The 17,680-nt window shown below is 35.6% G+C and overlaps 1 protein-coding gene across 1 annotated transcript; it reads right to left on the bottom strand.

Moving 5' to 3' along the window:
• Positions 1-2,286: 2,286 nt before the first annotated feature.
• On the bottom strand, positions 2,287-17,201 carry LOC103146449 (cell division control protein 42 homolog). The gene is made up of 6 exons (XM_007564383.2): positions 17,114-17,201; positions 13,591-13,695; positions 8,190-8,262; positions 7,842-7,951; positions 6,879-7,076; positions 2,287-4,744 (listed from the first exon to the last, which is right to left on the bottom strand). The coding sequence occupies exons 2-6, from the start codon at positions 13,693-13,695 to the stop codon at positions 4,655-4,657; spliced, it is 576 nt and encodes a 191-aa protein (XP_007564445.1). The 5' UTR covers positions 17,114-17,201; the 3' UTR covers positions 2,287-4,654.
• Between the last annotated feature and the right edge of the window lie 479 nt (positions 17,202-17,680).

Here is a 17,680-nt window from a genome sequence, read left to right on the forward strand (position 1 = left end):
GGATCTTCATGCAAAACTATCTCTGGCTAGCAGAGAAATGTCAGAAAGAAGAGAACATTTTCAGTGAACGTCAGCTGTGTTGACGATGTCAGAGGTCACAAGAGAATGGACATACTGGTCTGACAACATCGAAAGGCCATACCAGCTAAACTAACCCCTGGCTACAAACAAATGATAGGGAATAGCAGAAGACCGCAGCTAGTTTAACTCATGGTAGCCAAGAAGCTAACTGGACTCCAATAGCCTGGTTATCGGATCTCAATCCAATAGAACCTCTTTGAACAAGAGATTCACATTATTGATGAGCAGCAAAAAAAAAAAAACAAAAAACTGTGTGATGCTTTCATGTCGAAATGGACGTAAGGAATGTTTCCTTTACCTTGTTGTTTACATAGTGTGAATAACCGAAGCAGTTCTGGGTCCAATACTTCATGCTTTTACAAGCACCAATAATCAGGTGAACTAAACTAATCCAAAAACAGGTAATTATCAATATGCTTATTTAGATGCTTCATAATGCAAATGTGATTATGTAGAGCAAAATCAATTTCAGTTGAAAGACAAAACTTTAAAAATAAACATACAGTGATATGGTAAGTTAACTGATCACAAAGGTTGTTTCGTGGCCAACACTGGAGATTGAATGTGTGTGGATCTAAAGCTGTGAAATGAACCTTAAGTTCTCAGTTGTCAGGATTCATACTTTGGTGACTTGCTCAAATAAAAAGGATAGAGAAAGATGTGTATTTAAGCTTCTAATGAACATAGAGAAATAGTCACAGGAACTCCCAGGAGTCCATGTCTGTAAAAACCATGTGATTGAGAAATGTTGCAAAAAGAAATTCCTGAAGCAGCCGAAAGAACCCGAGCACAAAGAGCTCCGACATCAAACAAAAGAAATGAGAGATGAAGATGTGAGGAGAAAGCTGAGACAGTAAGGAGCTGAACAGAGGCTGGGAGGACAAGAGGAACCAGATTGTGTTGAGACTGAACAGTTACACATATTTTTGTTTTTCTCCGTCTCATTCATGCTGTCGTCACACAGACAAAGGAACATGCAGCCTCCATGCTGCGTCGGGCTGAAGGATCCATTTTAGAGTGCCAATCAAAAATGAGTCTTGATCATTTACATACTGTATCAACTGGGGAAGACCACTGAAAACCAAGGGAGCAACTCCTCCTGCTGTTCACTGTCGGGCACTGCACCTCTCATAAAATGTAAATGCAACAATTTAACAATAAACAAAAATGTTTTAGGTTCATCTTAATTGTTCTATTTAAAATGAAAACAACCAAGAAAAGTCATTTTGGCAAAAATATGCTTTTACCCTATTATTGTCATTATCACATTAAAGCCCATTTTTAAGATGGGAAAGAAAAAAATAACATATGATTCTAATAGTGTCATTGATCTCAATAGTCAATAAAGAAAAAGACAAGCACTAATCACCTCAACTCACCCATATTTAGTCTGAATCTGGATTTTTTTTTATAGATCAACACAAGTTAATACACAATTATGAACTGGAACGAAAATTGTGAACAGCAAAGTTTTTCTTTTACAAATATAAATCTGAAAAGTATGGCAAGTTCTGCCCCCTTCAATGAGATGATAAAACGATAAGTAATTATTCTAATATTTGGAATAATCAAATTAAATAATAAACTGCAATCTCTAAAAAATGGATGTTCACCTAAAATGGCAGCAAAAGATGCAGAGGTCCAAAGAGGTAACTCTGGAGGAGCTGCAGGGATGCGCAGTTCAGGCTGGAAAATCTGCAGAAAACTGAGAAAACTCAAATAAATCAGGACTTTATGGTAAAGTGGCAAAATTAAAGCAAAAATGTTTAAGAAAGCCAAAATAAGTCATGTTGGGAGAACATGTAGGGGAAAAAGCAACTGTGTGAAGAAATGTACTCGGTTCAGATGAGAGCAAAAAGCAGGGAGAATAAAGGACATTTCTGGAAGACAACCTGTTAGAGCCTCAGAACGATTTGAGACTCGGGCAATTTTACACTACTTTCCGTTGGTATATGAAATAAGATCCAATTAGTATTACTTAGTATTGCATAGAAAAACTGAAAAAAATATTGCCATTGTTGAATATAAATGTTTGTATAGTTTTTTTCCCCATTTACAACAGAATTATTATTTTTCAAGTGAATAAATAATTTGATTTAATTACACTGCCATGAAATGCTTTGCTTATACCAGACTGCAAAACACAATACTATTAGTGTTGCTCTTCTGACAGATAGCAGCAATAAAATAGAATCAATCAAGATAAAACATTCAAGTACTATTTTTATTATTTCCACACACCCATTCCAACAAACATTCAAATTTAATGCATGACAAATATTATTCAATCTCCAAGTATTGTTTTAAAATATATTTTGTTTTTGACATGGGAAGCTTATTAAAGACCTTTTTGTTTGCCACACTAAGCCGGCGATACCGTGATTGTTGGCACTCTGTGTGTTCATCAAGTAGTTGTAAAAATGTCTAAAAGGCACAAAGAAGAAATCAAAACTTAAAGTGTCTAAAACCCTGCAAGAGTACTGTCCCCAAAGAAACAAGAAGCAAAAATATCTATATAATACTCGTAATAGTCCATTCAATATCTGATCAAAATGTCAACATCAACAGATTGGTTTAAAAAAAAAGGATTTTGTGTTCATTTCATTAGAAAATACAGTCATGTGAAGGATTAAAACAGTTTTCTGGGCTCAGGACAGTCAGTGTTACAGAGCACTGAAACTCCATAAAATAATATACATCACCTTTTATCCCATTCAAAGCAAAATAAAAAAAAAAGAAAAAGATCTAGTCCCCAGAGGAACAGTTTTTGAATAAGCACAACTGCTGAGTGAAAATGTGAAGCTCTGCTAAGAAAACAAGCTTTAGTTTTCATTTTGTTCAAAGAAGTTGGGCTAAGAAAGCAGCGTAACAGCAACGAAATAAAATCTATGAATAATTCAAATGGTAATTCCTAATAATTATATTAACATCTAGATCAACATTCTGGAATCTGTGAAGCAGTGATTTAGTTGAACTTTGGAAGAAGAAACAGCAAAGGAACATTTGAACCACAGCAGTTCTTTTTAAGGCGTTCAGGTGCTAAAAACTAGAGAGATGTTTCCAGAAGAACAAAATAATCAGAATAGAAAACATTACGTGGTTTTGTGTTAACCGTTTGAGATCGATGAAATAAAGCTGCAAAATTTCTGGACGTTATGGCTCACCATAGCTTAAAGATAATTAAAATAAAAAGTAATGGTAATTTTCACCATTAGATTAAAGCAACCAAGTATTAGGAGTTTGACTGAGTTAAGGCAATGAGACTATCAAACATGTTGAGCACTTTAAACCTCCAAGAATCTAAAATGTATTCAAGCAAAGTTTTAATCACTCTTTCCTGGAGTGGAAAAACTAAAAGGCACAACTTTTATTTAACAATGAAACGTATTTTATGTCTTTAAAAAATGCTTTTTTCTCCAAGAATGCATACACTTTACTCTTTGCACTATTAATAAAAACTAAAAACAACCGTAATTGACTTATCATTAAAAATTGAAGCCTTAAAAGTAAATATGAGTTTTATTGCAGTGATTCGGTTCAAGGTGTCGCAGAACCTTTGAAGTCTCAAACATGTGTTTGTTCCACATTGGTCAGATACCAACTTTTCTTTGTTGCCGTGTGGACAAACCTGTAGATCCTGCTCGTCATGTTCTTACATTACTCCAGATAACTTGTTCAGATGGAGGGCCAGGTTTTCAGTTTCTTTTTTTGTATGAGTAAAAAGTAAATTTATTTATTATTCAGTTATAAATTTTTAAGCATCATAGAACAGTACTTTAAGACCAGATTTAGGGAACATAATATGTGTTTGAAAATTGAACATTTCCAAACACATTTTGTTTGAAAAATAATAATAATAATAATAATAATAATTAAACTCACTTAGACATAGTTGTGGATGTAAAGATTTTAACATTAAAAATGCCTTTAAGTTATATAGTTTGCTCCAAAAACTGAATTCCAGTGGCATAAGCAAAGCACTTATTGTGTTTCTATTAACCTTTTAGAATGCCATTTCAAATAAATATATGGATTCAAAATGCATTTTTGGCACTAGAAAAAGATTTATGGCAGAAGAAACAAAAAGGAAAAAGAAAATGAACGCACATAAAACTTGATGTACAGAGAAGTAAAGCTGGCACATAAAAGGGAAGGTGTTTAAACACTAATAATATAGTTCTTTAATTTCCTGCAGACTGTCAGTGCCTTATTGCTAAAATATTTCTCCAAATGAGGAACTGGTTTTCTGTTTCAGCTGTAAACTTGTCTCCATCCGTGCCTTGCAGTTCATCGCATCCCATTATCAAAAGAAAATCCTGTTTACTTGTTAGTGTGGAGTGTAGTTCATAAATGTTTACCATGTTAGAGCGACTTATCTACTAGGAAAATAAAGCGCCTGTCAGTTTTAACACCACACCCATGTTAGGTCACTACGGCTGAAGGCACTGTTTAAACATGTGTCTACACCCCTCCCCTTGGTGCTCCCTCCCTCTGTTCCCGTACAGGATTGATCTCTTCTTCGTCCACCTCCATCTTCTTCTGCTCCTCGTCTTCCACGTCTTGCAGAAGGTTTCTATAGGAGAAAGCAGCGCTTTTTGGGTTTGATGTCTGGGGGCTCCAGAGCTGCCAGGATGGCCTCATCAAACACATTCTTCAATCCTCTCTAAAAAAAAAATAAAAAAATAAAAAATAAAAAAATCAGTCACAAAGAGAAACTTTTTTTTCCTTTTTTTTTAAAGGTGCAAATTCATCATACCACTCCCTGATTTAGTTAACAGATTATGGGTAAGATGTAATGATATTAGAAATGGATTAATCTACCGATTATCAAACAATGAGAACTTTTTTTTTGGATTAGCTGATTAATAATCAAATAGCAAAAGATGCTTAATAGGAGATTTCTGTTCGTTTATATCTTTACAGAAGTTGAACCAGGTTAAGCCAAAACTAAACCACTTGAGGAGTTTTAGGAATATCAAGGTTTTTATTTTTTAACTTTAAATGCAGTATGTATATTTTTGTACAGTGTAGGCTTAATTACTGCTTTATGTTCTTTCCTCAAAATTGTCTTTTTTTGAGTCTGTGTACACCAGTTAACGATTAATCAATTACTAAATCAGTTGACAATTATTTCAATAACTGATTCATTGCAATGAATCCGATTAATCATTTCAGCCGTAGTAGGACGAATAAGGAAAAAACAACATCACAATAAGTTTCACTGCAATATAACAGTGATAAAGAAAACAAAGTAAAACTGTCAGTTTTAGCTTTCAGTTTTCAGTCATCGCAGGATGTTTTCTGTTTAAATTAATTTAATTCAATTCACCCAGGTGCGTTGGAGAAAGGATGCATCTAAAAGTTGTAGTAGTAGCTGGGCGCCCATACAAGATGTTATATCAGGCTCTTCAGGAAAGGGTGAGATTTTAGCAGTAGTGCTTTGAAAAGTAATGATACTCTTGTTTTTTGTTTTCACAGATGTTATTTGTAATCAGTGAAGTGAATGTCACTCCACATTTGACTAGTGATTCAAGTTTTCATGTAGATGTCTAACTACGCTGGTTATATTCCAACAAAAATCTGATCAATTAAACTGGATTTTAAAAACTTCAGTGTAGAATTATTCAGTTCAGGTTTTATCAGTGTAACCGTTTTAAATTGTAAGCTGGAGATGATAATATGCATTAAAAAAACTGTGAATTGTCTCTTTAGCTTAGTGTCTCTAAAGCAGATTCAGTGTTAAAACTTTTGTATCGTGTCTGTCACCACTTCTCTAACCGCAAAACATCCAAAATGGCTCCACACAAAGAAAACACTCAAAAGCAGTGGGAGGTTCAAACATGTAGAAAACCTGTCTTGCTTCAAAATTAGTTTTATAAATAGATACGAGGTGTTAAAGTTAAAGCTGACACATAGGACTCATAATAGCTTACGCTAACTTCCTCAGCAAGTCACTTCATAATCTCAGATAGATAGCACTTTGTGACACTTTAATATGAAATATTGTTGCTTTTTGAAATCATAAGTTCTTATTACACTCCTACATCATTGACAGCTTTGCATTTTAAAGTGAAAAACTAAAATCACTTTCTTAATTTTATACAACTGTCACTCTATTTTACTCAGTATACTCACCTATATACATAAAAATAATTTTCAAAAAGTCCTTGAACGATGCTCACCAGCTGTGCAGTTGTTTTTGCATAGGTTTTGTCTAATATGGACCTGACTGACTTATTGGAACTACTACATGTTTTTTAAAATTTGTTTTAATGACTTCATAAACACTTCCTGCTCTTTCAGGCATTGTGCAATGCAAATGTGATCATGCAGCAATCCTGACAAGTCCGTTACAGCCTGACAAGTCCCGTCTTGTGTAAAAGTTAAGAAACACACTCAGAGTTGTAATAAACACCTTGTTTGTTTATGCTTGGAGATTCTGCCTTTATATGAGTTTCTTACGAATGTGGTTAAAAACACATTCATGTATTTAAATATTTGGCATATGTTATAATATAATCATTAACAGTTAGATATATGGTGCCATTCTCAGGCCCTCCATTTTCTCTGAGGCCTTCTCTAGTTGGTAAGTTTTTTACTTTCATGGCCTAATTCCTTAGTCACAAACTAAATTGGTGAATTGACAAATTATAAATAGTTTATCAGTATTTGGATAGTTGTGAACCAGAAGAGAACTTGGACACGGTTGAATCAGAAAGGGCTTTGGACTGCGGGGCCTTCCAGTGGGGGTGAGGTGAGAGTCTGCAGTCAGAAGCAGTTGCCTCCCTCCAATTTACCTGCGTCAGAGCTGAGCACTCCACATATTTGACAGCTCTGAGCTCTCGTGCCAGTTTCTCCCCACTTTCAGAGCTCATGGGTCGTTGTTTGTTCTTGGCCAGCTTCTCCATTGTGTTGCTGTCATCTCTCAAATCCACCTGAGTTCCAACCAGCAGGAAGGGCGTCCGCGGGCAGTGGTGAGAAATCTCAGGAACCCACTGTGATTAAAAAAAAAGTAAAAATTAAAGTCAATGAACTGAACTTGGATTATATTTATATCCCAAGGCCTTCATGACTGGTTCTATTGTACAGTATCTTGTTTTTAAAAGCAGAGCCGAGAAGTGACACTGAATAAAAGAAAAATGTCAGAGCTAAATTTAGAGTCAGGCTGGGTTTTGTGCTAGATTATTTGTCTTTTTAAAACGCGACCTCCATTTATTTATATTTGTAGAAAATGCCCCAAAACAAAAAGCCTCAAAATATATTTGTCTTTTCTTTCAGTAACAAAACCTCAAACGAAGAAAAATTCAACCTTTCATTTGAGTTTATTTATTCAACTGGCAAAAAACAAATCTCAAGGTAAGATCAACTGGTTGGTTTTAACATTCTAGCCGATCTCAGCTACAGAGCTGCTAAATCCAAATTTAATTTTGGGAGAAAGTTATAGTCGTCTGCATATTGAGGATAAATCACATCAAAGCCAATCATGTTGGCAGATGTACCAGTATTTTAAAGCTGAAATCTTCTCATTTCTTTTGGGAGGAGGATGAAATATGGATTGCAACAACTTGGAGATTGTCAAAAAACTAAACTAAAAAATAAATAAATAAATAAAAAAACAGTAACTATTCAAGGGAGAACATCAACCTATAGAATTTCAACTATATTGTTGCAAAAGTGATATTTGCATAAGTTCAATAAATGATCATTTATTTATAAAGTTAGGAAGAATGTCCATTGCTATACAATTAAAGTGACCAAACCTTCTCTCTGACGTTTTCAAAGGAGGAAGGGGATACGACTGAGAAACAGACAAGGAAGACGTCGGTTTGAGGGTAGCTAAGGGGTCGCAGTCTGTCATAGTCCTCCTGACCTGCAGAGGGAGACAGAGACACTTAAAACTAAAATAATAATTACAAAAAATAAACTTAAGCAATTAAGTAGTGACAGGAAGGAGACAAGGAAGTTACTTTAAATCTTCAACAATAAAAGAAAGGGTTACTACAGTATGAATACCAACACTGCCTTTAATTTTTCAGTTACTTTAGGTGCTAACAACACCTGAATTATCAATCACAAAAGGTAATAGATATATGCAGATTTATTATCACCTGCAGTGTCAAACAGTCCAAGGGTGTATGGCTCCCCTCCGATCATCACTGTCACAGCATAGTTATCGAAGACCTGGACATGAAACAAGGCAAAAGATGAAACGGACTTAAAAATAAGCCAAGAGGAAGCCTGTGAAAAGGGAAGTGAAATTGTGAGAAATAACAGGAAGAGGGCTGAAGAAAGGCTTACTTATAAAGACACTTGACTGAATTAAATCTGTTTCTATGCAATGCACAAATAAATGGAAAGTAAACAAACTGTAGATTTTTAGAAAGGGTGGCAAAAATAGTTCATGCCTTCCAACATAGCCAAGATGTCTTATTCATTGAAGATGGTATGGATTTTCATTTACTCTCCTTTGCAACAGTGTCTTGAATCTCTTCAGCCAGAGGTTTCTTCCGATTTGTTGCAAGACTTACTGCTACTGGACATCCTCCCTGCCTACAGCATCACCATCCACAATGACTCTTTGAATATAACTGGATGGAATGAGTACATTTAGTTTGGCTTAGGGATAAATAAATAAATGTACAAAAAGAAACTCAGGCTTGGCTTTCCAGGATTATTAAATTATGCAAAGTAAAACAGTTTACCGCCCATGCAGCTGTACTGAGATCAGGGTTTCCCCCATATAAGCCTGGTGGCCCGCCATGCTTTACTAGCCCCGCCGCCAGGCTAAGCATTGCTTGTTTACGTTTCTAGGAAAATAAATAAATATTTTTTTTTTTGTTTTTCTTGTTTTTTTTTTTTTTTAAAGCCGGGCTTCAAGCGTCTCTTTTGCTCTGAACATTTCACTAGCAGAGCAGATTAATTCCTAAAGGATAGGTTTATAATAGATAGGTTATAGTTTATGCATTTAAAGCCGACAGCGTGCGGACCAATCACAAAGCTCTTGGGGGCCTGACGGAGCTGCTGACTTAATTTGGATTAAACAGAAGTGCACATTTGTTGTTTTTAGACTAGTTGTGGGTTTAAATAGCATTTCACTGGAGATCTTTTCCCGTATCATATAATTAAACAGTAATACTTTTACATTTCCTGTCTGTGTTTTTTAATACAAAAACACAGAGGACCACCGGTGGACCGTCTCGACGCCCCGACCACCAGGCTTAGCAAGTTTTCTAGGGGAAACCCTGGAGATGTTTAACAATACAACACAATACTCTTTGACCTGTTTGAATGCAAGAACCATTTTGATCGTACTTTAACACTACAGAAAGCCATGCTCTGACTCTGAAGCCAGTTATTTCATAAATTGTGTGAGACATTGACCAATGAGCTGCAACAGCTGAGCTATTTGAACCACAGCATCTGGGATGGTGGTGAAATGAGGACGTGTCTTTGTGGGTGTTTTAAATATCTTGTTTACTGCGTCATCTCCACGTCAACAAAAACAAACTTCCTGTTTACATTTAACATAGCCTTTGTCAGGTGGTGTTACTGCTCTGACAAAGCTCCACCCTCACACAACCGTAAATCATGTGAGGCTGCCTTTTTGAATGGGCTGTGCTGAACACAGTGGCTTCAAATATCCTGTTCACTAGCAGCAAACAATTGAAAAGAAAAGTTAAAGATATTTTGGTGAACTGCTGCTCAGGTGAACAAGCTTGCTGAGTCTTACTCATTCTTCTCCCATGCCCTCAGGCTGCTGCCATGCGCATTGACATGCAGCGCAGTTGCAACATGCGTGTGCAAAATCAGTTCTTCAAAAGTGGAAATGAGCTAAAGCAGGAATGCACAGCTTCAACAAACAGCCAGCCCTGCTGCTGTTTGCTGTAGCCTGCAGACATTTTGGTTTAAATAAAACCCAGAATGCTGAGGTAAGATCCAGCTAAACCAGACTGAATAGAGGTCACATACCATTTTCTTACACCGTAAATCATAGTTGAACCAAAATTTAGCAAAATCATCTATTTGGATCCATTTTTTTATGTTTTCATTTTCAGATCAAATAATTTTTAATATCAGACAAAAACTCCACAAGTAAAAACAAAACGCTATTTTGTCATTTGAACAATAGAAGCTGTCGAAACCAACATGGTCCAATGTAAAAACATTGTTAAATAGTGAATTAATTGTAATAAACAGTATTTACTGGTTATTTTATTAGCCATATCCAAGCCTAAGCTGTAGAATAAAAAAACACTAAAAACAGGGAATTTAATAACAAATAAGAAACTTGTGTCTCTGCCTTCTAGAGTACCAAGTTTAAAAGGGTAAAATAGTAATTTCTGAAGCTAACAAAGGTAAGGGTAACAAAAAAAATCTAAGTATTGGTTCTCCATGTTTGATTCTTGTTCAGTGTTGTCAAGTACTCCACAATTTATAAATAACAGGAGTTTCTCTAGGTCTTGCTCCGATACTATTAAAAGTACAGAGCTAAATGTTGGTCTATTTACATATGCTGTAAATAGACCAACATTATTTACATAATGAACTAAATTTACTTTATTTAGTTCCATTATTACTTCCAAAAACCACAAAATGTGCATTAGTTCAGTTCAACAAGCTGAATTGGAAAGGCAGCCTGAGGTGAATCACACCGACATGTATTGACAAAAACAGGCAAACGGAAACAGAGCGGAGGGGCGAGGCAAGGGAAACATGTTGACATCATTAAAACACAAGTAAAGTTGGGATACTCCGAGGCCTAGACTGTATTTTCCCTAAACGTAATCTCAGAAATTTACCTGGTGGACAAGCATAAAATAATACAAGGTTTTTCAAATTTGTTTTAAAATAAAAATCTAAAAATGTGACGTAAAGAATTCTTACACCACCTCTTGCTGGCAAATTGAATAATTTCACAGCGGGATGGTGTCATCAGCATGATGTGCAGTTAGTTTTCCTATGTTCAGGGAACCGATTGTAAAACCTAAGATGTTAAAGCTTGGTGCTTACTACTGATCTCACTGGTTTTGGTCTTAATAATGTGGTTTATTCAATATTGTTCTACAACAATCCCCAAAGACCTTCACAAAAAAGCTTTGTTTAAGCTGAGATTAGTTATTACACACGGTCAGTTCATTTACTAATTAGATAACTTCAGGCACCTGATTTAATTCAGCGTTTTCTGAGAATGGAGTGAAGAAAGATAGATATGTTTTTTTTTCTCAAATGTAGAAAAGGTCACAGGTAGTGTGAATACTTATGTACCGAGTTGGGCAGTAACTAGCCACATTTACTCAGTTGCATTTACTTGAATAACGTTTTGGAAAATATTTACGTTTAGGAGTATTTTTACTATGCTCTCCATTTTACTTTTCCTTGAATAAGTTTATTATGAAGTATTACTATGCTTACCGGAGTAAAATTTCTGGATACTTTATCCTCTGTGAATAATTTCACTGAATGAACAACAAGTCATTTTTAACCAAAAATTCACCAAACAGACACACATTTGCAGTTTTCGTTAAAGTTTCATAGAAAGAAATTGATTTGGAAAAATGTTTCTTTTGGCTGATTTTGTTATTTGGTAATTATGTTAATTATATGAGTTATTTTCACTTTGCTCCTTAAAATACCAACATTTCCATGTAACTATTTTGGTCTGTCTGACGATGTAAATTTTAAATATTAAAGGGCTGCTGTGTTCTAAAATATGTTTTTACTCAACTTGAGTAATTTCTTGGGCTGCTCTTTGTTGTGTACTTCAGTATACGTTTTTGGATTACGCTAAGACTACAGCAGCTCCAGCAAACAACCCGATCAAATACAATACAGTGAAAAAAGCTTAATATTTAAAAAGGTACACCATCATTTCTATACTCATATAGAAATGATGCCAAATGATAAAACGAGATACCCTTAAAAAAACAATAAATCAGTAAATTCTGAGGAGAGGGTTAGACTTAGTCACCCTCTCCTTGAAAATCACCTCTCCTACTGTGGTGATTGTCAGATGACTCACAGGAAACAACACTGCAAGAAGCTGCAACAACACAATGAATCAAAGAGGAAACCGGAGGTTTGTCTGCGTTTGCTGTGATGAATCGGTTGACGAGGCTACAGCTGTGCCTGCTTCTGAAGCTGGAAAGCAAGAGCTAATATATAAAACTGTGAGAAAAAAATGCTTGTTCAAAAGTTCTTGTCATTTATCCTGGCGGCTATAAGGGAATATAGATGAAAAGTTGACCATAAAGTGGAAAAATAAGGTTGTTTCTAATAATAGAAACACTGGCAGGAAGAGGATGTTGTTTAGGTGATAAGAACTTTAACAATAAAACCATAACTGACCAGAATACAAATGGAATTTGACAAACTGGAGAGATAAGAATAGTATTATATGAAAATTGTAGACAAAATAAATTATTATGGAAATAAAGATGCAGTTTTATGGGAAACAAACTACATAAGAATAAAAATCAGTGCTAAAAACAGGATTAACAGAAGTAAAAGCTGAGTCAGCATTGCTGGTTCTGCAAACGTCTCATCAAACTGGGCTAAGAAGTGCCAAGAGAAGAAGCTGTCTATACGCTGAATGTTTCCAACTTAAAATCAGCTGTTCTGCTGTTACGAGGCAGAACGCAGAGTTTGCATCCTCAGCAGAGAATCTGAACCACATTTTGCATAAAGCTGCAGAATGTTGGGGTTCTGTTACTCAGCAGGGTGCTGCTCCAATACTTACAAACAGTATATGCATGGCTGATTTCTTAAGGTGCAACAAACTGCCACCATGAGTTGCCTAAATCCAAAATGCATACATTAAAATGAAATTATACCAAGTCTGGGATTTTTCAATTATGTTTATAATATAACTATGAGTGTAAATGAAAAAGTGTAATAACAAAACTAATTTTGATCTCACTCACTTTGCAAACATCTAATCAGTTCATGGAACTCATAATAAAAGTGAAAGTAGATCTCTGTGTTTATGTCAGCATACATACTCAGGTGTGCAAGATCAGTCTCGCTTGTGCCGGAATATAACATGAACTATTCTGGAACCACTCCCAGCAGTAATCTGATCCATAAAACTGAGGCACTCTGCACATCCACCAACAAACGGAGGCTAAATCAGGTGCTACACGGCCAGAAAGGGTTGAAACTCACTGATCTGTCTTCAGCTTTATTGGGCCAACTTCTGATACATTTTGTTTAAAAGGAAAAAAAAACAATCATTTGGTATAAACTTACAGTGAAATGTAACATTATATTCATATTTGGCAGTAGTGTGATATCTTTCAGTTTCATAAAGGTTGGAGTTCTGGTAAAAGCTCATTTTGTTTTCTCAATCCAGACACCGTAAACAAGTATCACTTCCTGTGTGCCGGGAAAGAGCTGCACAGTGTTAAGGGTAAAAAAATAACCCTGCTTCTGCAGCTCTATAAATATCAATTCATATTAGCTTTAACCACTTCACAGTGTATAACAAGTGGTATTTTATTATTGGTTACTCACGGTTGGTACGTATTCAGAGGGAAACTTGTTGGTTGTGTAGGAGATGAGCAGGCAGGTTTTTCCCACAGCACCATCACCCACTACCACACACTTTATAGTCTGCATCTGAGGAGGAGACATTAATGTGATTACACAAATAAAAAGGTAAAGCAGAGAAATTACATGTGAGAACATGATCTACAGTGGTATTCAGATTTTTTAGGACATTTTGTCACATAATCAGAATCATCAATGAGATCAGGCCAACACAAAAGTAACATAACTAAGTGGATGAAAAATAGCATTTCAAAGATTTTTACAAAGAGAAACCAGTCAACGGGACAACTATGAATGGTAAGATCTACAAATCTGGCCTTTAAAAAAACTGCAGAAATAAATAAATTCATGAGAATCCAGAAGCCATGCATGCAACTCAGAAGATATGTGGAAGAAGGTGCTGTGGTGAAAGGAGATCAACATTCAAGACTTTGACCTACATACAAGATGCTGTGTGCCAGAAAAGTAACATCACCCTGAACATGTCATCACAATTGTGAAACATAGTTGTGGCTACATCATGCTGTGGGCATGCTTCATGGAAGCTGTTCAGAGTTTAAAAATAGAGCTATATCCAGATAGAGGAAGAAAACCTGTTAGTAGCTCCAAAAGACATAGCGACTGGAGTGGAGGTTCACCTTCCACCTGCACAGTGGCCCTAAACATTCAGCCTGAGATACAATGGAATGGTTTAGATCAGTGGTGCCCAAAGTCGGTCCTCAAGGGCCGGCATCCTGCATGTTTTAGTTCTCTCCCTGGTTTAACACACCTGGATCAAATGATGGCTCATTAGAAGGCCAACACTGACGGGCTGAAAAGGTTGTTACTACCACCAGGGCTGCTGTGTGAAGAATAGCACAGCACAAGCTCAAGAGTGAATTGATCTAGAGTCAAAAGTGACTTGAGAGAGTCAGTGAAAGAGAGACTGAAGAAGTGTGAGAGACTGTTCAATACTGACACTAAAAAAGACGACTTTAGTGGTTTTAGTGCACAGGAGGAAGACAAAGGTAATGATTAGTGACTTTTCTTGGTAGTCTATTGTATTTTTAAGATGGACACCTGTGACTTAAATACAGGTGTGGTCTATCTACGTACTTTTTTCCATTTCAGAGCTAATGGGCACAGCTTATAAAAGGGGTAATCTTCATAATGAACATGCCCAACTAAACTAATTGAAGAAAAAAATCCTGCCCTTCTGCTTCTTCTTCTCCATAAGATAACAATCATGAGCTATAGAATCTGTATGCCTGACAGGAATGCCAGGCGCAGGAACTGACTACGAGACAAGTAGAAACAGTGGCCGCGCTGTACAGCAGTGTTTACAACACAATGAAGGCAGAACCTGTGACCACCCAGACACCAAGCAGCTAGCATACCCAAGCTGCTGGTTCATTAGGTGGGACAATGGCACAGGGCTATGGGCTGCCACTCCATCACTGGCTCTTTGTTTGGGTCATTTTGGCAGTACGCAGCATTCAGCTAAGCCCTGATGAGTCAGGGACACACGGTAACTGGCTGCAGGAATGATGACACCAGTTATGTCAGAAAAACATTCTTCAGAGGTAATTTGTATTCACATGAAAACAATTCTGAACAATTATTGGCAAGCATGATCCTTCAATTCACTTCTGCTTCTTGCACACACTGTTGTCAGGGATATCAAGTTGGTCCTGTTTGGCCATCAGCCTTAAAATATTCAACAAATGATAAGTTTTTTTTTTTTTTTTTTCAGGATCAGAATAAGTCATTCTGAAATTGTTTAACATCTTAAAAATGGGTTCCAAAAGCATATAAAAAGTTACAAATCTAAAGCATCACAGGTTCCACCAGATCACAAAGAAAGTCTCTGAATAGCAGAGAAATAATCCTACAGCTTTAGATGCACTCAATGTTCTATTTGTATTAAATTTCATATTTATTTGAGAAGGAAGAGTAGAACACACTTCCGCATGTCAAGGCATGTGAGAATCGTCACACATTTACGCAACAAAATGACATGCCGAGCTTAAGATGTTTAACCAAGTGAATTTCTCCTGACAAAATGTAATTTGAAAAAATGTAAAGATCCAACACAATATTTAAATCTTTTTAAAATATAACTTAATATAACCCATTTTTATGAAAAATAACATACCTTCCTTTGCTAATTGTGCTTGTTATGCTATAAAAACGCACCAACCAATCAGCCAGAAATCAGATTTCCTTTTTGTTGGCTCTGATTTGTCATAGGCAAGTCAAACATTTATTAAATGCATAAAAATAACAAATACGAGTATTTTTTGTGTTTTTTTTGAGCTTAGTAAAGAAAACAAAACAAAAAAAAAACACTATAAAAAGTTAGACAAATATGTTTTGAGAGATCTATAACGATAATCTAGTAATGTTTTAATTTTTGGTTTATGATAATAAAAAAATACTACCTTCATCAGTCTTATATTTTATAATGCTTAGGGAAAAAAAAAAGAAACTGAACCAAACTGGAAACAACAAGGCAAAGAAACCCAGACATCTGTATTGGCCAGAAACTGCCTGACTGGTCTAATGAATGAATTTACAGTTCTCTTAACAGTGGTTAATTACCAATGAAATCTGTGATAACAAGCAAGCAAAGACATGGCCATGCCTTTATTTATCAAACTGTAAAGTAATAGTTTAATTTTGATTTAGCTTGTCAATATGCCAGGAACTACAGATGATGGACTGAAATACTGGTTTTCAGTATAACAAAACGGCGAAACACTTTCATTTTATATACAACAAACAACTAAACAAGTTAATGAATTAATTCTTATTTCTAACACAAAACGTAAGAAAGAAGTTAAACACAATGTCAGATCGTTCTAGTATACATTTAAAACATGCTTAAATGTGTTTATACCTTTAAATGATTAAGATTTTTAGTTGAGAGTTTCTTCTTCTTAGTCACTTCCGCATCGAAAGAATAGATGAACAATCAGAGTCGGCTCAACAGCCACCATGTTACTTTTAGAAATAAAACCAGATCTAAAAGCGTGATGTTAATGATTGCTGACGGTAGCTTTAAAACGAAACTAATATTTAACAGGGTGTTGATTTTTAAAGTTAGCTAAACTGACGTAAACCAACCCCCACGCCCACAATCAATATTGTCCGTTGAAAATAAAAAAAAGAAAAAAGAAAAAATAAAATGGGAAGAACATAAAAGTCGAGAAGGGGGAAATATCTAAAACTAAACATATAAGTATAAAGACGACTCATCTCACCAGCAACAGCGCTGGTTTACTTGTTCGTTAACTGAGCAGAGATTTAACAGCGCTGCTAGCATAAAGTTAGCCAAAGGAAGTAGATTGTTTTGACAGCTGCGGGTTAGCAGAATTAGTTTTCAACCGACTAGCCGGTACAATTATTACAGTAGAAGAAGTTACACTAAAAGCCGTTGTTGTTTCCTTGACTATACTTCTTCATTTGAAGTCACAAAGCTACAGGCTTTTAAGCTGTCAGTTCTTACCTTGTCCGTTCACCACCGCTGGAGTGTTCCGACTGGTGTGGTGCGTTCAATTCCTTCCTGGAAATCCCACTTCCTCCTGTTCGGGAAGTCGGACAAATGAACTGGATTGTGTGTGGAATTTTTCTGACTACGTTCACAACAGTTATACTGTATGCTTTAGTTTTAATTTTATTAAAGTAAATATTTTAAAGAAAATTCAAAAAGTAATAATTTAACATAATAAAAAAACAGATTACAAGAACACCTTTTTTTCTTTCTTTCTTTTTTTACAAACGTATAAATAATTTACGTTTTTGTTATTTTTAAGAAGTAGTCCCTGAAAAGCAGCATTTTATCACATACATATATCAAACAAAAATTATTAATACTAACAATAAGTACTGAGCACATATTGAGAGAGCGAATATTTCCTCTTTGACCAATAGAGGGCGATAAAGGTCAAACTGTATTTGTTCCAAGTCTGTGGTTTGTCTTTTGCAGTTTTTTACTTGAGAAATGCAATATAAAGTTATAACAGAGTGGCAATAAAATGATATCTAAAACACAAAGAATGTTCACAATTATAGT

The sequence above is a fragment of the Poecilia formosa genome, unplaced genomic scaffold, assembly GCF_000485575.1.
Source record: "Poecilia formosa unplaced genomic scaffold, Poecilia_formosa-5.1.2 Scaffold158, whole genome shotgun sequence".
NCBI lineage: Eukaryota > Metazoa > Chordata > Actinopteri > Cyprinodontiformes > Poeciliidae > Poecilia > Poecilia formosa.

Bases quoted from the DNA above. Each gene is read 5' to 3' on its own strand.
- LOC103146449 (XM_007564383.2), bottom strand. From the start codon at position 13,695: ATGCAGACTATAAAGTGTGTGGTAGTGGGTGATGGTGCTGTGGGAAAA. The intron at 8,263-13,590 runs GTGAGTAACCAA...TTTCATGTCCAG, and splicing joins CCTCTGAATACGTACCAACC to GTCTTCGATAACTATGCTGT. The intron at 7,077-7,841 runs GTTTGGTCACTT...TTTTAATCACAG, and splicing joins TTGAAAACGTCAGAGAGAAG to TGGGTTCCTGAGATTTCTCA.